Source organism: Syngnathoides biaculeatus, chromosome 21, assembly GCF_019802595.1.
Source record: "Syngnathoides biaculeatus isolate LvHL_M chromosome 21, ASM1980259v1, whole genome shotgun sequence".
Taxonomy (NCBI): Eukaryota; Metazoa; Chordata; class Actinopteri; order Syngnathiformes; family Syngnathidae; genus Syngnathoides; species Syngnathoides biaculeatus.
This window is the reverse complement of record NC_084660.1, coordinates 3,862,648-3,885,237: the sequence shown is the minus strand read 5'-3', so window position 1 is coordinate 3,885,237 and position 22,590 is coordinate 3,862,648. Positions and strand designations below refer to the sequence as shown.

Below are 22,590 nucleotides of genomic sequence, written 5' to 3'. Positions count from 1 at the left end.
TGCCTGAAATCGGCAAAGTGACAACTCTTTTCAGTTATGCTGGTCAGACTTCTTGAGAAAAATGCAAACATGCTAGCAGTTGGCATGCTAGCACATTCGAAGGTAGAAACCTGAAGAGGCAAAATGTTGAGGCTAATTGACGTGGGTTCGATATCTCTACCTGAGTTAATTAGAATTGATCAAACGCTAACCTGCTCACGGTTGCTATCTTAACATATGCAAAAGGCAGTTAGCAACTTGATTAGAGAAAGCGCCGATGCTAGCCTTGGCCACGTACGTAACAACACACAAGGAATTTGTCTCCGGCGGTCATTGCAGCCCTGGTACGACGCCGTTCATGTTGAGTGCGGAGAAGAAGAATAAACGGAGAACAATAGACATTCAATTCCTTAGAAGAGTCAAAGTCTTCGAGCTGCATGATAGCATTTGGTACGCTAACATGCGGCAAGATCACAATCTGAAGAGACAGTTTTGCCTTGCCACCCGTTGGTGGCATCTTAAGACCAAAGGACTAAGTTGAGGTCAGTTGAGGCCTTTCATGCAGACATCATCTCGTGGCACTATAACCGGGTATCATTGCACGTATTTTGAAAAAGAATTGATCAAATGCTAACCGTTGCTATGCTAACCGACGGTAAGGTGACCACTTTTGAAATGTTTTGCCCCAACTTTATCTCTCAAATCTTCAGTTTCGGACTCACCGCAGCCCGCTGGAAGGCTCCTTTGGTGTAAGTGCCCCCTCCTCTGTAATTGATGGCCGGGATCTCCTTGTTGAAGAGGGAGCACTTGTGCTGGTGCGGCTTGGGGGCCGTAATGTGGTCCACCCGGGTCACCACGTGGGTTTTGGACGAGAAGGTGACGAGGGCCACGCGGGTGCTCTCCGCCGCCACGGGGAAGTCGGAGAGCATCTTGCGCACGAAGCGCAGCTCGCTGCCAAAGTTGCCGGCGCCCACGCTGGACGACTCGTCCACCAGGAAGACCAGGTCCAGGCAGGCGCTCTTCTCACGGAGCTGCCGGACGTTGCGCTTGAAGGCCACGCCGAGGCGCGCCACTTTCCTCTCGGCGCTTTCCGAAAGGTTACCGGCCCACGAAGAGGACGACATTTGGCGGGGGGAGCGGGGCAGCGCCTGGGCCGCCGTCCGGACGGCCGCCACGCACAGGAAGAGGAAGCAACAAATCCGCCACAGCGTGGACCTTCGCCACCACATCGTGAGGAGTGCTAAGCAAGATCTCGGCGGAGCTCAAGGACGACTTACAGGAGATCAACGTGTCCCGTCTGCAAGACAAAATTGACAAATGAATACTTCTGACCGCGATTCGAATCATGCCGCCGTCATTCCTCACATATTCATGATGATTCATATATATATATATATATATATACACACACCGGAACGTATTCTTCCATTTTCTCCCCATTCCGTGACAAAATTCACCAATCAATGCAAGCCTTTTCCAATTTGACCTCATCCTCCCGCATTTCCCCACTACCGATCGAGACATCTCAAAACTGTTTCACGTTTCCCAAATTTTCCAATATTCCACATTTTTCCTGACCAAAATTCACCAATGCAGGCATTTCACGAGTTGACCACATCCTCCACCAAGGCAGAACGCTTTTTCCACATTCCCCAAATTCCCAAATGAATGCAGCAATTGGACTTTTTTTTTTTTTTTGGGTTTTGTTTACCTAATCCTTCCACATTTCTTGACCAATTCAAAGCACCGGAATTCATGTCCTCGAAGCTCAGTACGACCTTCCTCAAAAGCATCGCTTCTTCCTCGATCCGGTGCTGGCTTGGCGTCTCCCCATCAGACCAAAAAAAAAAAAAAAAAAAAAAGCTCTTGCCCCTCTTTTCTCCCCCAAAATCTAAACAAACCTGTCCACAAAGCCCATCTTTTTAAGTCCCGAGGCTCCCGTTCAGTCCCGGTGTGCCGACCCACTCCAATGTGACGCTCCCCTGTCCAAACGCTCCTTCCCTCTCTTCCAGAATCCTTTAGGAGGAGGGAGGAAGCAAAAGTTGGGAGACGGAGAGAGGCTGAGGGGGGAAAAAGGGGGCAGTCCAGCCGTGGCGGTGAAGTCATTTTTTTTTTTTCCTCCTTCTCTCACCCCCCCCCCCTTCCATCGTCTCTCTCTCTCTCTCTCTCTAACATTCCCGAAGAAAGCGCAGAGGCCAGCGCCAGAACGGGACGAGGCTGCGGATAAAGTCAAGCCGTCCCGAAAAGATGGGAGTCTCTCGTCTCCGGAGATTTTTTTTTTTTTTTTTTTATCTGCAAGCAAAACAAAGACGGAGGGAGGCGAGGGAGGGGAAAAAAAGAGCAGCGGCAGACGCTCCACGGGTGGGGAAATTAGCGCCTGAGAGGCGGCCCAATTTTCCCAATTTGTGCAATTCGGCGGCGCCAATTTCCTTCTTCGCCAATCATGTCGGAAACCGTCACTTCCGCATTCCAATGCAAACCATTTTGACATCAAAATATTCATAACGTTGGAGGAAAGCGCCCACAATTGCACGTACTCCGTTAAAGGAGCACAGACCTTTTCCACATTTTGGATTTTGTCTTCTGTTTATCGGGACTCATTGGAATATGAGTCAATCCGTGCCAACTTCAAAATGCTCAACTCGGTTGTGATTTCTTGAGGAGGGTTTGGCACATTGGCAATTTTTTCTGTAACAATTTTGCAAGTTTCTCCACCGATCCAAAGCCATCCAGCCGTCCATTTTCCGAGCCGCTCGTCCGCAATTTAGAGGGTCCAATTAAGGTTCCATGTTTTTGGGGCACGGGGAAACCAGGCAAACTCCACACAGGAAGGGCTGGGATTGAACCCGGGTCCTCGGAACTGTCAGGCCAGCGCCCGATTCGAAGCATTTAGACGCAAAATGCATCCAAGACATTTGCTATCCGTTGCCAATTCCGCAGTGCATTTTCATGTCCTCGGTGTCCTTGTCGCATACGGTTCCGTTTCTTCGTCGAGCCGAGTGTCTTTGGTGTGAACCCTAAAAGGGGCTGGGCTGGGGGGGCAACGGGTTTATCCTGTCGCAACATAAGGAAAGCAGACGGACACACACACACACACGTCAACTCTCCCTTGGGACCATCACCAAGCCTGATGAGGTCTACAGTGCCAAAAAGCAGGAAGTCACAGCTGTGCATGTGCATGTGTTTCAACCCCCCCCCCCCCAAATTCTCTTTTTAGTAGTATTCCACATTTTCCGTGGCAAAAACTCTCCAATGAATTGAGGTATTTTCAATCGATCCCATTTTTTCCCCCAGTTAAGTTCGCATTGAAACTGCTTGCTCAATTCTCACGAGAAACGACGCCAGGTCACAAGGAGGAACGCGTCACCCAGTTGGCCTCAGCGTTTTGCTGTCTTATGGGCATAGCAACGTTGTCAGCATTTGGCCATTAACGTGAGCACAACAACAAGAGAAGACTTAACATGCCTGCTTTCTTCCAGACTGGTGGTCCCCCCTTGCGGCCATTTGTCGTTGAAGAGTTGGGTTACACTGCCCCCTCCAGATGGCTGAACGCACATACAAATGCACCTTGGAGGAAAAAACGGGTGGATTACAAAAAAAAAAAAAAAAAAATAATACTGCAACTGCATACTGAAGGCATAAGATGGCAGCAAAGTGCAAAATGAGGCTCCTCAAATGCACTCGACGGGCAGTTGTTCGGCACCAAGCACTTCACAGCTTCTCAGTCGTGCCTTCTGCTTCCCAATTGGTTGTCCTTCCTCGGGTGTGGTGGTTTCATAAAAATCTAACTGTGGGCAAAAGACGGGCCTGGCGAGGGCTGAATTGCTCACAGAGCCTTTTACTGACAGTTTGAAGTTTTGTTTTTCTTCTTAGCATGCAAAAAGTCCCTTTTCATGGAGGAACGCTGCATTTGCCTACCCAAAAAACTGTTCGGCATTATCCTCAATATGATTCCTTTTTATCTTGTGCACACATAACATCGAGGTTGTGGCCACGTATGAGGCATTTTGTTTGCACATAGTTTTGTTTTCTCATCACAAATATTTTTCCTTGTATCATGTTTGGTGCTCGGTGGAAATATCCAAATGTTCAAGAAAAATACACACGGGTGTGGAATGCTGTGAGTCAGAATATCAATTGCGACACGGTCCATAAAATGCGACGTGTACCAGCGCGTTGACGAAGCAGCAACCGTCCGGCTGTGTCAACCGGCGCTTTCATGTCCCGATGCTATATATAACCCACGTGCTGCACTCCTGTAAATATTTAATCGTTCCAAGGAGCTCGCAAGAGGGTGAAGGCCGCGCACTTGGCAGATCCAAGCACGCCGTTCGATTTGAGAAGGCCCTGCGGCAAGAAAACAGTCGCAGACGACCCGCAAACGAGCGCAAGCTGGCGCTGGTGGCAAAAAGGAAAAGGGAACCTTGCCGAGACGGCGCCAAACTCTGGTGGATGGCCGGCAAAAGTCCACACGGAAAGGACGCTGGGTGCGACATTCGGCATCCTCTCCGTTCGCAGCCCTCCACGTTTTCCACTAATATCAATCAAAAGCGTAAAGCAAAACCCGCGCGATGGGACGACCTCCGCCTCAGTCAGAATTCCGCCTGATTAACACGGCAAACTCTTCACGTTCACAAATGCACATCCGTTTCTTACGTTCCAATCTCTACGCCGAATAATTACATTGTATCAATTTCAAAAGGACGTCCCTACACAATTAACAAAGCCAACATTTGCTTTGAACCAATTAAAAGCTCTGAAATGATTTGACATCACTGCATGAATTTCCCCCCCCCCGCCAACTCTCTTTCTCACTGCAGAATGAAAGCCATATTAGGAGACATGAGTATCTTGTTCAAATATAACTTTGGCTACGGATTAGACTTAAACATATTTATCTCATTCTCATAAACGCACAGATTTTGTCTCCTGAAAAATGTCTGTTTTTGTCTTTTGTTCTAACTTTTTATTTGGTTTCTCATTGCTTTTTTTTTTGTAGTTATCTTGGATTGGTGTTTGAATTTTAAAAATAAATGAATAAAAATCCTTGCTCTGTACCACTTTAGGGTCAAACTGAAGGAGCTCTTGAAAAATGTCAGACCTCCGAAAGAGACCATCATGAGACTCATGAAAGTTGAAATGCTCGAGGGCAAAACAAGGGAAGGAATAAAGCGCTCGACAGTGAGATTAAAAAGATTTCTCCTCCCCCCCCCCCCCCCCCAAAAAAAAAAAAAAAAAAAGGCTAGGCGAGGTGAAGCAGGCCTAGCAAGGGGCAAAGAGAACTGGATTCAACCAGACTCCCGTGAAAACAGACTCGCATCGTCCTGGGGCGACGGCCAAGGGGGAGGAAATTAATATGAGAGCCACAATGTGCGCATGCAAGTGGGGGGGCTGGAGCCGGTGGGGGGGGGGGGGGTTGTCTCTGGCTTCCAGTGTTGTTCCACATTGTCCCAAAAGCGGCTGCCTTTCTGGCTCTTGCTTTGACAAACAAACAGCAAGGCGACGAGCAGGAAGGCCGACGGAACACAGACGAGTCCCAGCAGGTCCCGGTCGGCTGCTAGACCGAGACCCGTTGGCTGGACTGAGAAGAAAAGGCGATCATTGGGACTTTCAATCAACGGCCAAAAAGCGCACCAGCTCAACCCCACCTTACCCCCTAAAACAAACCAAAACAAAACAAAACAAAGACAATAACTTCATGTAAAAATGTTTGTTATTGGAATTCTTTACAACTATTGGGAGAGAATTTAAACACTCATCTTTCTAATTTGGGACTTTCACGTTCCAAAATAACAAACTACAGTTCAAATCCACTTTTTAGAGGAAATGTCCAATAAATGTAGTCAAAATTCAGAAAAGTCATCAAAATAATTCAATCTAATTAGAGATATTACCTTGAGAAAGTCATTGAAATGGTTACCCTACTACATTTATAACCAATTGCATTTCCAAAGTCATCAACCCAACACAAGTTATGCCGTAAAGACGTGTGAGCTCTTTGCAGGGGATAAAGAATACACGGCTTTTAGTTCTGTCATATTGAATGTCTTGCTGCATTGTTTGTGTTCAAATATCAGGTATGGGTTACGCCATGCAGAAGGTATGCCTTTCCCATAATTAGTTTTCCTTGATTTCTGACAGTAAAATTCAACCGATGGCCAAAGTTACGCTTATTCTAAATGGAGTTTAGTTGGATTGACTGCCGTGCTTCCGACCAAGTCGATGGAAAAACAAACAAAAAACTGCAAATATGAAATATACATGAAAACGCTGGCAAGGAGCACGTACGCAAAGATCACTCTGAATGGACCATGTGACAAAAGGGGAACATCCTGAGCTGGAGTCAGAGCTTCTGATGTCACTCACTAGGCCACGCCCATTTAGGCCAGCCATCAACAGGCTAACACGACGGTGTGAGCGAGCGAGGCTCTCTTTTATTTTTTCATGACTCCACTATTTTTATTTTCAATTTCTGAAGCTAGTCACAAGGCTGAGGGAAGCCACAAGCGACAATCTTAGGACCAGACTGTTCGCGGAGCGGTTTCAAAGCTGGACGTTTACGACGGGTGAACGCGTGTTCAGGCGGTGTTGGATTGCTCGCGTCAAGCCTGGAGGCGCTTGACATACTCGGCCACTCGTATTTAGCAACAGGGCAGGCCCGAAATATTCGAAACGGCTCCCAAAGGCATGACGCGGTGCACGTTTCGGGACGCCGGATTCAAACTGGACAGTGAGTCGGGCACGTGTTTTGGAACACTTTGTTCCGGGGGCAGGACCTCGTATGTTTCTCAGCGGATGGTAAACACAAGTCTCCAATTACCGGCTCGCACGGCCCGCCCCGCCCCTTCGCTTCTCTCCCATCAAGCTCCACCCGCTTTCCCCTCGCTTCACTGGAAAGTCACACATTCCTGCTTTTCACCTGAAAAGATGACTTGAAAAAAAACAGAACTCATAAAAACTAGACTGGATTTTATTTGCTGTTGTTTTTTTTCATTTGAAGCCACATTTTCTTTTTCTCGGCCACAAGTTTTTTCGCACACATCCAGCCACTCCAAAAGAGTGCAAGGCGTTGGAATGTCGAGTTCTCATTCGCCACCTCCCCAAACCTTTGTGTTTACAAGAACACTTTGGTATTAAAAAGCCGCGTGATCATCGGACGGGCTCCGGCTACAAGGCCCTTTGTTCTCTCACCGCCTCGGGACGGTCACGTTACAGACGGGATCGTTTTTCTGTCGGCGGCCGTGCGAAAGTCCCGCACCGGGACGTTGGCGGCGCGTCAGTGCCAAAGCGCCAAATTCAACCCGTCAAAGAAATTGCAGTTCTGCTTCCTTTTTTCAGCGGACATGGCAACGCCTTGCCAGGGTGGGGGGGGGGGGGGTGTCAATAATTATGCAAATTCAGAATGGCTCACCCGGTCACAAAAGATAAAGACAGATCTGGTTGCATGATGAGAGCAAACAATTTGCATATAAATGAAAGTTCAAATGATTGTTTATATTCCAGAACGCAACCTCTCGAGCGACCACGGCTTCCTCAAATGATAAACAACGCGTGTGGAACATTTCATTTCCACGATGCCCCTTCTTGACACATGGTCCAAACCAGGACCCATCCATTCGCTCCCAGCTCAGCCCGTTTTATGTCACCTTTGACACAAGGTCGAACGCCCGGGTCAAACGTCTTGCCCCCATCCATCCGTTTTCTGTCCCGTAAATTTTCACTCGGCCACTTTTATTCCACGCATGACGTCTGGTCAAAGCCAAGGGTCAACTTTGTCTGTCCGTCCATCCCTCCATCCATCCATCCATCCGCGACGCTGCTGGTAAAAGACACGGTCCACTTGCGGAGGCAGAGGGCAACATCCCCGCGTTTGTAAGTCATCGGTTCCATTTTCCATCCTCTGCGGCGCAAACAACGCGAAACGGGAGTGGGGGGGCTTACTGATTAACAGCCTTATCTGGAGAATCGTTCGTGTCTAATGCAGATGATGAGAGACGCCCCGCCCCCACCCCTCCTCCCCGACCCCCTGCTAGAAATGCAACTGGCTCAGCATTTTTTTTTCCACCGTGCTGGTCATTTGCTTCCCTTTTCATTCAGTGGACAGTCCAGTTTCCTTTCTGCAGCACTGGCATCATTCCGCCCATGTCTCTGGAGTCTGATTGCCCCCCCCCCCCCCCATCCACTGATCAAACTAAACTAAATCACGCACACACACATCCGGCAGGTCTTCAGCGAGCTGAGCAAATACGAAGCCCTCCCTAAGTGGTGCAGCTCACGTGATAAATGCAATCAACGACACACTTCATTCACGCGCTGCTGACGTCATCCCCCCCCCCCAAAAAAAGGGAGCAATGATCCAATCAAGACGAATCGGGAGATTTTCACATTTGGTGACGGGAAGATTGTGACTGATCACGTCAAACGAACACTGATAAGGCAACGCTCAACTCATGCCTCCATATGTCCCTCTTTTGTAGTTTAGTTCCTTTCTCCTGACATAAATGTTTTTAAGGGGGCTCTAAAGTGAAATTGCACAATCAGCAAAAAAAAACAAAAAAAACCCTTGGTCGGCATCCCTTGCAGTTACGTAAGTCCTTTGTCTGCCGGCTGTCACGAGGCCACAGAACGCGTTTTCGTCTGCAAGGGTCCGAGTCATGAGTTAATCCTGTTAGCTTTTGCGTGACACATGCACGGATGACATTGACAAATTTGCCCCCCCCACCGCAAAACACGTGTGGGATTTTCTTCAGAATTTAAATTAAGTCATGGGAAGCAAGTCACTCCCAATCTTGAGTAATCGGCGTGTGTGTACAAGAATAGATGCTTAATAGTTCCGTTTCATAGTACACCACTAGAATCCATCCACACCTGCATTATGTTTGGACTGGGGGGGGGGGGGGGGACTGTTAATATCCCACTAAACCAATTCCCCCCCCCCCCCCCCCAATGCAGTGATGTTGACCGTGTTAAATGTCATTTTGAGTATAAGCAGTGGGCCTCAAAAAAAAGTGAAAGCTGTGCCACAAATGGTCCCAGAGCTGGAGTTTGGACACACCTGAGATGAAATTGAACAAACGCATTTTAATTCACTCGTTTTGAAACATGACCGAGTGCTTGATACTAATGTGTCATACTTCGCCCACCCCTTTGGGGGGGGGGGGGGGAACAAACAAAACAAAAACAAAAAAAAAAAACCAAAACACAACCCACAAAAAGGAAAAACAGAGCCGTGGAGGCGGAGCTGCTTTTCCTCGCCCAAGTCGCAGCAGACATATTTAAAGCGCTGAGCGCAAAAAGCTGACAGCAGAGCGGATGTTTACGCCGCGCGGCTGATTCAACATGCTCCTGCCCCCTCTTCAAAGCCAAAACGCAATTTTCCTGTGACGGACCGGGACGGTTTGCGCACACGGTGCCGTTTGGAATATGCGCCTTTGGCGCAAGGCGCGGACTCTGCGTGTGTCGCCCTTGTGGATTTCTGTTTCCATGCGCGTGTTTTCGGGCAGCTTCCTTGTGCAAGCGCTCGTGTCGCAGGCCGCCGCCCGTCAGAGCGGATAGAGCGCCTCGACGTGCGTTTTGCTTTGTGCGCCGGGACGACGTAGGATAGGCGGGGGACACTAACTCGGAAGACGCGCAATCTTTTTCAACATGTCGGACGGTCCCAGACAGCGAGGCGCTTCTTCCAAGGATGCTGCCGGCGAGGAGACCGGAGAAGGAGGAGGAGGAGTTGCTCTCAAGAAGGAAATTGGCCTTGTGAGCGCCTGCGGTATCATAGTTGGTAAGTGCTCCTTAATTCCAGCCACTCATTTTCTACTTTGTCCTCATGAGAGGAAATTTCAGCCACAAACCTGCACGAAAAAAAAAATAATAATAAATAAAACCCACGATTCTACGCACTTGACACAGAGTCCAACCCATGGGTCAGTTTTGATGAATGGTTATCCATCCTTGTTTGATCCGCTTTTTTTTTTTTTTTTTTTTTTAACCATCCAGGTATATTTTCACCTCAAATGACAAACTATCGTACGAGAACAACCTCCTGAGAAGTCACATCAATTTTCTAAATGCACACGTCTTCTCAAGATACAGTGTTGAAAGACAAGCGCTCTTATGCCCCCCCCCGACTCAAAACCATGCGCCAATTCTGCTTCCATCGCTCCTTTGCGACGCACTTGCCATCATTCGGGTAAATCTGCCACCTCAACCGACGCACATCGATGGCGCAAGACAACCTCAATCCTCCCCGAACCCACGGATCGGTTTGGGCTTAAGCCGTCCAACCATTTTCGGTCCGCTCGCCGGTACGTTGCCGCCTCAAATGATGGACAGCGCGGTGCAGATAGTGGCTGAAAACTTTGACACTCCTCTCTCGACGGAGAGAGCGAGGGGCCGGTGTAACCGCGGGAAAGACGAGCGACGGTGCACAAAAGTCCTTTCGAGGAGACGGCAGAAGGGAACAACATTATACGAGAATTTCTTGTCAAATTAAATGCCACAGGTTACAAACGTCCGCCGTGCCACAGACGGGCTAGTAGAAATGAGCGTCGATCCACCAATCAACGTATATTGATATCAAAATCTACAACCAGACCATCCAGTAAAACATTCCTTCTCTCTGCTTAGTAGGGGGACCCTTCTTTGCATCTTCTCTTCTTTTAAGAAGTCTACACACCCTCATTCAAAGGCCAGGTTCTTGTCGCGGAAAACATGAGTCCAATCTAAATCATTTCAAATCTTTCCTGGCATTTGTTGAGGGCTCCGATTGTTTCGTGCTTACACTGTGATTTGGAAGTTTCACTTCACTCTTATGCCGGACGATGGCCGCCTTCACCGTGTGCCATTTGGTCCTCCGCTGCCCGGATAGAGCACAGTGGAGTGCAGTCAAGTCAGCGGGTTCGACGGACTTCCACGTCACGTGCGCTCGGCGTGATTCGTCTCAGCCGCGATCCTCCTTTCCGAGGACATCAAACAACCGCGTAGGCCCTTTGTGTCTGCGCGCGCACGCACGCACGCACGCACAAACGGGGATTAGAAGTGAACTCTTGGCCACTTGCGACCATTCCGCACCCTGGCAATTCAGTCGTATTCGCGTGCTCGGCTAAACCACATGAGCTGGCGCGCGCGCGCTGACTTTATTTACCGGGACTTCATTTGTTGCCTGGAATGCGACTGACAAAAATGAACGTCTCCCACTTAAACAACTTGAGCAAGTGACGATCACAACAGATGTGTTTTACTACTCGAGTAGTTTGGCGAGGTTTTTACCAGTTCTAGATATCACATATGGGGGCAGAATTGAAATCGGACTCCCACTGCTGTCATCGGTTTTCTTTCGAAAAAGGTGACGAGCTTTAACCTAGAAAGACAAATTCTCAGAAACTGCCGCTGATGGACGCATGTCCCCCCCCCCCCACAACAGACTCCAGAAGCAATGGCTTCCACTGATGCGGCAAAAGCACGTGCTTGTTGCCCCTTAACTGTTTGTTTGATTCATTTGAAGGGAGGAACTGAAGCGGCGCTCGGGCTTCCGTATTAAAAATAAAAAAAAAAAGAAAAAAAAGCAGAAATCTACCAGGGCGAGCATCTTCCTTTTTGAAACAACAAGCCGGCTCCGGTCCTAACCACGGACACGCGACCGTTCACCATTGGTCTGCCTCACCACCAACCCGACGGCCTTGTCAATCTTGCGGCTGCTATAAAACGCCCGTTATTGTTCATTGTGCAGACAAGATTGTGACTACCTTGGACTTTTGTAGTGTACTGGCTATCATGCGGGGCGGTAATGATCCAAAGCAACCTTTGACATCGGGGCCCTTTTATGAGCCACTCAACCAAGCATCTCTAGTGCGGTATCCTGACACAACCCCCCCCCCCCCCCCTCCCATAATCTATTTGCTACATCAGCAGATAAGCACTTCCCATTTGCCTTGACGACGAGGCCGCCGTATCGCGGCGACAATAACCGGCCCTCCCCCGACAACTCACGTGCACCTGCGTCACTCTCAGTTCAGCGTTTGTCTTTTTCCTTTGCGTGTCAGCCTCCAAAGCCACCCGCAAAAAAAAAAAAAAACCAAAAAACAAAACCTTCACTCTCGAAATAGTGCAACTGACATTAAGGGGCTGCACCAATGGCAATGGCTGGCGGGTTAAGTTTCCTTTCCTGTTCGTGACCTTTGTCCATTTGTCATTGAAGCAACGCTTCAATTTGATTTCAAAAGATTTCACCCAATTATCACGCGGGTTCCGGTGGAAAAACTGCCACATACGCCCTGTTAAAAAACACATTTTAGGCGTTACCCCTCCCGACACATTTAAAAGGGACTCAAACAAACCATAAACTCCACTTCAAACGAACTCTTCATCATTTTCGCTCTGCTCGGTCATGAACAGAAATTAGCATTGCTGTTGCAATAATTGTCTACTTTAGAAAATAGGGAAAAGCAAACCAGCACGAGAAATTAAGACCACCCTCATTTCAATTTTTTTTTTTTTTTTTTTTTTACAGAATTACAAACGCGTCGCCCGGAATAGCTTTCATTTTGCGCATGCAGCGAAAACTGTCAGTAACTTCTCATAATTTTGCTCCTCTCTGAAAAAAAAAAAAGCTCGTCTCTCTGTCCAGATAAATCACTTCGACTTAGTTTCTACCGGGTGTCTGTATTTTCGCGTTCATGTTGTCAAGTTGCATCTTTGGGGAAAAACTCTGCCTGATCCCGACTTTTCTTCCAGGTAACATTATTGGCTCGGGAATCTTCGTCAGTCCGAAGGGCGTGATGGAGAACGCCAGCTCGGTGGGCGTGGCCCTCGTCGTGTGGATCATCACGGGCATCATCACCGCCATCGGCGCGCTCTGCTACGCCGAGCTGGGCGTCACCATCCCCAAGTCGGGGGGGGACTACTCCTACGTGAAGGATATTTTCGGAGGCCTGGCCGGGTGAGGGAACGCTCAAGGCTCCGGTGGCCTACCTACAAGTGGAAGGTTTTAGGCTGTCCATTCGCCGCTGGTTGTAGAATTTTTTTGCCAGCGTGCAGCACGTCCTACAAATAAGCTTTGACGTGGCCCGCGTTGTTTGCCTGCCCCTTCCCAGAAGCCATCTTAAAGTGATTGCCGGAGTTTCCTTTTGACAAAAGCAGTGCTTTGCTGCCGACCTGTGGCATGCTGAACTGAGTTGAGGAGCTTCCTTTAGACAAAAGTAGTGGGTTTTTCTTGGCCAAATTGGGGCCAGGCAACTATGTGGACGTAGACTGCGGAGGTTCACTTATACAAAACCAGTGCCCTGCTTCCATCTTGTGCCGTCTCGGTGACAAGGAACTTTGTGAAAGTGAACTGAGGAGCTTCCTTTAGACAAAAGTAGTGGGTTTTTCTTGGCCAAATTGGGGCCAGGCAACTACGTGGAAGTAAACTGCGGAGGTTCACTTATACAAAACCAGTGCCCTGCTTCCATCTTGTCCCGTCTCGGTGACAAGGAACTTTGTGAAAGTGAACTGAGGAACTTCCTTTAGACAAAAGTAGTGCCTTGCTGCCAACTTTTTTCAAGCGCCACAAAATCTCCAAAATTTGGCAACAATATATAATTAGCTAGCACATGTTCACGTACACTGACGGATCGGTTTTAGAGGGGTTCAAAGGTGAATAATGGTCGTGTGGCTCCTTCGATTTTTCTCCCGGACGAAAAATGCCGACAGCCTTGGTTCAAGGAGCGCTAAAGTTTAATGAGGCCCGGTCCAATGTTCTCTTGGGAACTCTACGTCAACTACCCCGAAAACAGTCGAGATACAATGTACCTTCGCGCAGATCATAAACAAAGTCGGAGGTGTATGAGGCCACCGCCAGCCGCTCGATTATCACAAGGGTACTTGGAGAGGAATTGGACCAGACAAAACAGCCAAGGATTATTGTTGTGTGTCCCCCCCCCCCCCCCCCCCCCCGACTCTGTTCAGCGGCTATCAATATACATCAATGACCTTTATCCTCTGAGGCAACTTCATCTTAGGTTGAGGTATCGGGCCTCTCTGTGCCCTCCATCTTAGATAAATATCCCATTTGTTTGTGTCCACCCCGCTTCTTTTGTCCCCCGCTTCCGCCTAAACACAACTTCAATGGACAGATAACAAAGGCGACTTGTTTCACCAATGAGGGGAGGGCGGGGGGGGGGGGGGCACCTATTTTATCTATAGCGGCGTACTCGACACGCCGCTATAGTTGGCGGGTCCTGATGAAATATTTTTTCACGTCAAACACACACATTCCGATGGGATGATCCTTCGTGAGCCGCCGTTAAATCCCCGTCTGAACAAAGGTCGTTATTTGACCCAGCGAAAAAATTCCAAGAAGTCAACTGTGTCCTAATCCCCCCCCCCCCATCCCATCGTTTGGTCCAGGTTCCTGCGGCTGTGGATTGCCGTGCTGGTGATCTACCCGACCAACCAGGCCGTGATCGCGCTGACGTTCTCAAACTACGTCCTGCAACCGCTGTTCCCCACCTGCTTCCCGCCAGAGTCCGGCCTGCGTCTGCTGGCTGCCGTTTGTCTCCGTAAGTCATTTCAAAAAAAAAAAAAAAAAAAAAAACTTGTCCCCAAAACTCACATTTCCAGAACCTCTATAAAATATTCAGGCGCTTTCTCTTTTGCCAGAAAATGCCACAAGTTCGTTGGCCAAGGAAGTCTCGAAATTTAGCAGAGTCCTGGAACACACGAAGAAGTGAATAATCCATAAGCAATTTATTTTTTGTTTGTGATAGAGTGAACCACCCGTTAATAGTGGTGGAGACAATCCGACCATTACAAACAAATTTCAGATAGTTTTATTCCCGCCAACGACTTTAAACACATTTAAACTATAAACCAGCTATTAAAAGTAAAAGGAGGTGCTCATGACATGAGACTGTAAATGGATCTCACGCTCCCGCCCCCCCCCCTCTTTTTATTTTAATTTTTTATGCAGAGTGTTTGCACGGCTCAGTTGATCCGCATCCATCTACAAACTTAACACGCGACGGGCAAATACTGCACGCAGACATCAGACAGCCAACAAGACGCGGCGGCATGGCTTTGTTGCGCGGTGTTTGTTTAAGCAACGCTTGCTGAGAAGTTTTTGTTTTCCGAGGAGAGTCTCCAAAGAAAACAGCGTCCAGCTGCACCCCTTTTCGTACTCCTCAAAAGGGTTGCCAAAAAAGCGCGAGAGGGCGTGGAGCCGATGAAAGGTGAGCCGGGAGACGTTTTTTTCCGCTCCGGCAAATTCACACCCGCACACCTAAAATTACCCCTCGGGGCGCATGAATGAATGTGGCCTTACTTCATTTAGGGACATATTCAGAACCGGCGGCCCAGAAACGGCGGGTCTTCTGTTGCAACAACATGGTGGGAGTCAAAAAGAACTCAGTCCGCAGCCTCAAGTACTGATTCAACTTGAGGACCAAATGAAAAGAAGTGCAGACTCTGAAAAGACCACATCTCGACATTTCAGTATTAATTTTGAGGCTTTTCGAATTTTCACCAATTAGTTCTAAAAGTAGAATGTATTTAGAAAAGTATTTCTGAATTCCCTTGTCACATTCTTTCTCTCCAGTCACAAAGTATTTGTACACCAGAGCTTCAAAAGCTGGTCCAGGATCTAATCTAATCTTACAAAAAAAAAAAAAAAAAAATCCATATCCCTGCCAAATATACGAGTCAAAGAGGTCATTTTTAATGGCACCCCATTGGCCTGAACCCGTTGGCCTGTTAAGACGGTTTCATTGCGCAAGCCGGCGAAGAAGTTCAATGCATATGAGCCACGTCAAAGTTCCACGTGCGGCCGCTCCGACCTCTGACTCCAGACCACATGGTCACATGACACACACACCCCCCACCCCCCCCCAGGCTTCCCTGCTGCGAAACGTCACAAGCTGATTTTAATGCACTTTATTTTGGGTTTGTGTGTCTAGTCCTCTTGACCTGGGTGAACTGCTCAAGCGTGAGGTGGGCGACCAGGGTGCAGGATATATTCACGGCAGGGAAGCTGCTGGCGCTGGCCCTCATCATCATCATGGGAATCGTGCAGATCTGTAAGGGTGAGTATCCCTTCGAAGTTAACTGGGACGTACCGCCCCCTCCCAACAGGAACTTTGCGGCCGTCCCTGGGCTGTGGAGCGTTAACGTCAGCTCGCCTTTGTAGCTTTAGCAGTCACAACATGGCAGCGCGCTAGTTTTTACAAGGACTCGCGGAAGACGAGGGCCCCGAGACAACAAGATGGGAGTGGTTTGGACGCAAAGGATTTGGTGGCTTGTGTCAGGGGTCCCCAAAAACCGGGCCGTGGGACACTTTGGACCCAACTGGCCAGAAGATATATTTTGTAGATCATCCTGGTCTGAAAGAAGTCTCGTTGCGTACACCCCGTAGCATCCTACCGTTCCAAGCGCTCACCTCAGCCATGTGATAACGGTAGTAAAACGGTAAACACAGAAGCCAGGAAAGATTAGAGAGTAAAGATTAGGGGGGGGGGGGGGGGAGAGCTCATCTTTGGAGAGGTTCTTCAAAGACGGGAAAAGTCCAAACGAACATTTGGGGATTGCCGTCTCATTGGATGGAGCTGCGTAGGGCTGGGAACACGCATTTGGTCGTGACGCGTTAATCTGTGAGAAATGAACTCAAAAGACTTGCACTTGTACATGCAGGAGAGTACTACTGGTTGGAGCCAGCCAACGCCTTCGAGCCCTTTCAGGACTACGACGTGGGATTGATAGCCTTAGCCTTCCTGCAAGGCTCCTTCGCCTACGGGGGTTGGAACTTCCTCAACTATGTGACGGAGGAGCTCGTGGATCCTTACGTGTAAGACTTCAATTGAGTTCCCACAGTTGTGAATGAGTGCCCTTGCCACTCAAACCCAGATAAGTCCTAGACCTGATCCCCGATGCCTTATTGCAGCTCCCCGAAGATGCATAATTTAATTTCCTGCTCTAAAGCCCCGTCCGTCCCTTACCGTATCTCCAGGAACCTACCCCGCGCCATCTTCATCTCCATCCCGCTGGTGACCTTTGTCTACGTCTTCGCCAACATCGCCTACGTCACGGCCATGAGTCCGCAAGAGCTGCTGGCCTCGAACGCCGTAGCCGTGGTGAGGGGCTCTTCCGCCGTCAGTCGAAACTATTTGTCAAGCAATCGTGGCTTCAGCCAAGGTCGACCGCGGTTGAATTTTTAATTGAAAGAGACGTTGGGGATGAGGCAGCAAAGATCAGGGACAACAGAGACTTCGGGGACGGTGGAGCAGCGAGGCTTAATTGTGGCAACAGCTTCAGAGGAGACTCAAATTCTTTCTTGTCCATCCCAGACATTTGGCGAGAAGCTCCTGGGAGTGATGGCGTGGATCATGCCCATCTCGGTTGCTCTGTCAACTTTCGGGGGAGTCAACGGTTCCCTATTCACGTCATCAAGGTGCCTTCTGACAACAATGCCAACCGCTTCCTGCGGCGCAGCCGGCTGCAACGTTTGATCTCCAACGCCATCCTTTCCAGATTGTTCTTCGCGGGGGCCAGAGAAGGGCACCTCCCGAGTCTGCTGGCCATGATTCACGTCAAACGCTGCACTCCTATCCCGGCTCTGGTCTTCACCGTGAGTTTGAAAGCTGCCGCCTCTCCCGTTTTTGCCCCAAGAACACGGTGTGTGACATTGGAAGCCCGTCTTCCTGCAGTGCCTGTCCACGCTGCTCATGCTGTGCACCAGTGATATGTACACCCTCATCAACTACGTAGGATTCATCAACTACCTCTTCTACGGCGTCGCTGTCGCCGGGCAGATTGTGCTGCGGATAAAACAGCCCAACATGCACAGACCCATCAAGGTGTGTCACACTGAGAGCTTCAGTTTAGTTTGCCAGTTGCTCAAAATCCTTCTTTTGCTTCCAGATCAGCCTGATTTGGCCGGCGATTTATCTTCTCTTTTGGGCCTTCCTGGTCATTTTTTCACTTTACTCCGAGCCCGTGGTCTGCGGCATCGGCCTGGCCATCCTGTTCACCGGCGTGCCCGTCTACTTCCTGGGTGTCTACTGGGACAACAAGCCAAAGTGCTTTGACGCATTTGTCGGTAGGTCTGTCCGAGGCAAGGATGCAACCTCGAGAATGGATGCGAGGGTAACAAACTGTGCTCGCTCGCAAAGAAATGAACAACCTCAAATTTTTGTCGTTGTTTGTGGTCATGGACGGAATACAAGCGTAGACAAAACTTTGCTTTTGATAACAGTTTTTCCAGATTTATGGCTCTCATAGATTGGCTGGCCCCCCGTACGGCCCAATTAACAATACCGACAGTACCGACTTCAGTGCCCCCCAAAAAGCTGCCGATTCAGCGTTTCTACTTAAATACACAGTGCGAGAGCTTTTGCCACAAAGACTGCTCATTTATTTCACCAAGCGGCCACGGTGAAACTAATGCCACGTGCTTGTTCTCCTTCAGACAAGATGACATACTTGGGTCAGAAGTTCTGCGTGGTGGTTTATCCCGCGGAGACGCCGAGCGACGGAGACGAGGGCGAGGAAATGAAGGAGGCCAGGTCCCCTCTGTCCAAAGAGCAAGCCGAAACTAGCAAATCGGCGGACTGCTGAAGCGACGACGTCTGTGCCAGAGTTCGACGTAGATTTTCTTACCCCCTCTCTTACTCCATCTTTTTTTAATCTCTGTGCCAAATATGCTGTGATATTTTTTTTTTTGAGAAATCTCACCCCCATAATCTTTCACCAGGGTATTTTTTTTTCCCCCAAATGTGCAATTTAAAAAAAAAAAAAAAAAAAAGGTTCGCTCATCGTCTTCACACTCCTGTAACAGTATCATCCCAATACTTTCTTCTTATTATTATTATTTTTGTTAAATGACTTCACTGTGAGGACAGCTTTGTTTACTTTTATTTCAACCTTGTACATTTTTGCTTTTTCTACATATTCATCACACCAAAATTGATTGTTTGAAACCAAAAGCTTTCACGTGGCGAAGTACGTGAAGCGCAAAGATCCCAGAATGCAGCTCTTGTTTTGTCATTGGGTCGATTTAGGTTGGGGTTTTTTTTTTTCCTTCTTTTTTTGCAATAGTTTAAAAAATGTTTAATTTTAGATCCCAGCAGCATTTTCATCTGCAACTAACCAACTACTCTTTACGCTTAAAGTGAACCTCGCGTATTTGTCTTTGACATGGCTAAAGCATTGCTTTGGCACCATTTGGTGCAAAGGAACAACGGTGATGTGATATGAAGCATTTCATTTCGACAAAACAAGCACTTTGGCGCCATTTTGAGGTCGGCACACATAATTTGGAGGGTTGGGGGGTGTCAATTCCTTGCGTATTTTTAGCAAGGGTTGACCGCATGGCATGCGGATGATACGTGATGTCGTTTGTCTTAAATTGATGACATTTTGCTAGTCATTGTGTAGGATATTCGTAAAATACACACAAAAAGTCATTTGCCGAGACGAGTGGCTTTTGTTGTTGTACTTCGAACCGTGCATATAACACCCCAGACACCCCCCCCCCTTTTTTTTTTTTCTTCCTCATCACTACATTTGAACTGTTTATGAATTTAATCCCAACACCGACACCTGAATGCCTGCGTGGATGACACTGAATGAAGAAAAAGAAAAGGCATCGACTGTCTTCTCGAAAGTATTTTTTGTAGCCGACCGTTTAGCAAAATGAAATTAAACGTGCACCTTTAAATTGTGCCACCTGCATGATTATTGTTCTACTGCATCATGTTCAAACACGTCCCTCATAGTCCTGTACAGTACGTTTCCGTTCCTGCAATAATGATCTCGGTTTCTCAGGGCAACCCAGCCTCCTTAAACACGCTGCAGACACAAAAAACACTAAACATCTGCACGGGTTCTACTTTTATATTTACGCATTCCTCTCAGGAGTCCCGCTGCCCACCCCTGAGATTGAAAAAAAAAAAAAAAAAACAAAAAAAAAAAACACTTGATGTCAGCATTGCTGGGCCAGTTTTGTGTCCGTTTCTCTTGTTTCAAGTGTCTTTACGGTGACGATGCTCAGATTATGTGCCTGTTAAAATTGTGTAAACAGTTCAGCGTCTCCACGCAAATTTTTTGGGGAAATGTGTCATTCATCAGCTCCTTCTTCTTCTTCCCCTGCTGTGCACGCACGATTCAGTTTTTCCAGGCCTATTTTGGAAAATCCGATTGAGATTTTCGAGCGTTCCCCGTGGCAGAACGCGGGGCATGTAGAATGGATTGCGATAGGGACCAAATGTTCACGTCACGAGTGCATTTTTTTGGAAGCTTCCATGTGCGGAAATGAAGAGGTCTTTTCTTTTATCTCCTAATCAGGATTATGACAGATAAGGGTAGAACATACACGCTCTGAACTGAGATCCTGTGGCCTTCAGATTTTTCCACCAGTGTATGTTGATCCCTTAAATTGTCTGCGTTTGTTTCATTATGGCTAAAATTGACAAGAAAAAAAAAAGACTGTGATGTCGTCACGCAGTAATTCAATGTAGTTTCCACCGCATTAAAGGATTTGTCGTTGCTGTAATTTGGGAAATTTATTTTAATTACTGTCGTCAATTAAAAAAAAAACTATAGTAATACTTTAGCCATATGGTACGGGTATATCAATTTCAAATCTTTGAGAAGACATTAACGCAGTGTGAAACAAAAGCCGGCTTGTCCACAGTCTGCCATCAGACCATCACCCGACATCAAAACATTTCACTTTACAAGTGCACCGAGTTGTCAAGAAACGTGAACGTCACTGCCTGGCAGGGAAAAATGAGCTTACGACGTTGTTTGTCCAATCAGGGAATGGGATGCAGGCGATTTCGGAGTCAAATTTAAAAACATATCATTCACCTTGTTGCGTGCTAGACTCACGACGTGCTTGGAATTTGAAGACTTTCAAATGTTGTTGTTGTTGTCATCCACCTGCTACCTTGAATTAAACTCGAGGTTTTCAAACTGCCTGTGTCATGACTCGTCGCCGTCACAATTTCAGCGCTATCACCCGCCCCCGTTTTTTTTTTTTTACACTTTTCGCCCCCCCCCCATCCCCCCCACCCTACGGAGAACATTTCAAGTGAAGGCGCGCAGAAAAAGTCCGTCTCCCAAAAGTTTGAAAGCAACGGAATGAAACGTCACACAGAGCACAATTCCAGTTGCAAATGTAAATAAAAACACAGCACCGGTGAGCAAATTATTTTCAACCTATATTCATTTAAATACATTACAAAGGAAACGCATGAGCGAGTTTGAACATGAAATGTGTTTGTCGCGCATTCAACTGGACATTTTTTGAATGGGGTTTACAAATCAACGAATGAAGTGAAAACATGAAAGGAACTCCAATGTGATTCGCAAACTTCACGTACCAGATGAACATGGACCAAAACATGGACCAAAAAAAAAAAAAAAGGGATAATCATCGTCAAAGTCGACTGGGCCAAAGTTGACATTACCCAATACGCGTTTGTCTTCTTGTGTCCTCCGGACGTAGGTGAAGCGTATCTTCGTTCTGAGCACCAGATGTCGGTGGCCTCGCTGTGAAAGAGGAAAAGCGAGATACTGATATCACCACGTTGCCATGGAATGAAGAAAACAAAAAGGTCAAGTAAAGGTGAGGACGGGGGAACACGAGCGCCGAGGTGCAAGCCGACACGTTAAAAAGATGGCCTCTTCCTTCACATCACGCCATACTCTTGTGACAACGGTGATGAGGACGGGGGATAGTTTGAAGGTGATTTGATCTGTCACACTCTTTTTTTTTTTTTTTTAAGATGCTCTGTGGCAAAAACTCAGGTGAATCTTACTCAGTGGAGCACAGCAACGCTCTCACGACCAATGTGTGCTGCTTTTGGCTCTGCTCCTGAAACTGACTGACAAAGATGCTCTGCAACTTTGTCTGAAAAAAAAAAAAAATGGGACTCATTTTGTCATGCATTCTTGGAACTATCTGTAAGCATTCCATTTTTTTTTAATAGGGTTCACTTTCTCATTTTACTCAAAAAAAAAAAAAAAATCAAAGCACAGAACAAATTAGTCAAGTTACAAAAGAAATGATTGAACTAATCTACAAACAAAAGTATACTGTGAAGCTTTGACCTTAGGCAGATAAAACAGCTGAAAACATTATCTGGGAACTGGAACTCCAACACACAGTTTGTTGTAATTATGTTGTTCTATTATTATTTTTATACCTTAGCTCGAGCGTCTTCTCCAACATTTTCGGTCTTGTGCTGTTCTCAGGGAAAACATGCTTGAAGTGATGTCCTAGACATATATTTGACAAAAACGGACACAAACTTCCGATTTTGACTTGAAATGTCAAAAGTGGCATCGTGGCCAATATTCCAGCACTGCGCACGCGCATCTCCCATAATCCCCTGCGCACTCGCAAAGGCTCACGGGAGATGTGTTTGGCCAGTAAATAAAAATAAAACATTTAAAAATACAGTCTTATTGCGTATAACCTATGGAAGTGGACAAGTGCCACCGGGATTGAAATTTGAAATAAGATTTTAAGTTAAAATGAAACGTGGATTTGAACTTGAAATAGGATTTGAATTTGAAATGCTAAATTCAATAATTCACTGTCTGAAATTCAACAATTTGGTGTCTGAAACTCAACTTCGTTGTTAA

General features: G+C 47.5%; 2 protein-coding genes across 9 annotated transcripts in view; one reads left to right on the top strand and one right to left on the bottom strand.

Annotated features, from left to right (window-relative positions):
- Positions 1-22,361, bottom strand: part of svep1 (sushi, von Willebrand factor type A, EGF and pentraxin domain containing 1) — a 59,898-nt gene extending 37,537 nt beyond the window's left edge. For 2 of the 7 annotated variants that reach the window (XM_061808626.1, XM_061808630.1), the window contains exons 1-4: positions 22,149-22,361; positions 21,762-21,853; positions 21,411-21,492; positions 702-1,276 (exon numbers count right to left, since the gene is read on the bottom strand). In XM_061808626.1, coding sequence (XP_061664610.1) covers positions 702-1,208 — 507 coding nt within the window. In that variant the 5' untranslated portion in view covers positions 1,209-1,276; positions 21,411-21,492; positions 21,762-21,853; positions 22,149-22,361. Of the gene's footprint in view, positions 1-701; positions 1,277-1,690; positions 1,913-3,444; positions 3,547-21,410; positions 21,493-21,761; positions 21,854-22,148 lie in introns of those variants that run through there. The other 5 variants (XM_061808628.1, XM_061808627.1, XM_061808632.1 and 2 more) reach the window with 5 other exon arrangements.
- On the top strand, positions 9,266-20,913 carry slc7a8a (solute carrier family 7 member 8a). Of its 2 annotated transcripts, XM_061808638.1 has the most exons (11): positions 9,266-9,754; positions 12,706-12,910; positions 14,359-14,510; positions 15,903-16,028; positions 16,633-16,786; positions 16,949-17,072; positions 17,286-17,389; positions 17,470-17,566; positions 17,646-17,795; positions 17,860-18,037; positions 18,407-20,913. In XM_061808638.1, the coding sequence occupies exons 1-11, from the start codon at positions 9,625-9,627 to the stop codon at positions 18,553-18,555; spliced, it is 1,569 nt and encodes a 522-aa protein (XP_061664622.1). In that variant the 5' UTR covers positions 9,266-9,624; the 3' UTR covers positions 18,556-20,913. The 2 variants fall into 2 exon arrangements, with proteins under 2 accessions (XP_061664622.1, XP_061664623.1); XM_061808639.1 differs by lacking the exons at positions 9,266-9,754; positions 12,706-12,910; positions 14,359-14,510 and adding an exon at positions 14,548-15,179.
- Positions 22,362-22,590: the final 229 nt, after the last annotated feature.

Bases quoted from the DNA above. Each gene is read 5' to 3' on its own strand.
- slc7a8a (XM_061808638.1), top strand. From the start codon at position 9,625: ATGTCGGACGGTCCCAGACAGCGAGGCGCTTCTTCCAAGGATGCTGCC. The intron at 17,390-17,469 runs GTGCCTTCTGAC...CATCCTTTCCAG, and splicing joins TCCCTATTCACGTCATCAAG to ATTGTTCTTCGCGGGGGCCA. The intron at 18,038-18,406 runs GTAGGTCTGTCC...GTTCTCCTTCAG, and splicing joins GTGCTTTGACGCATTTGTCG to ACAAGATGACATACTTGGGT.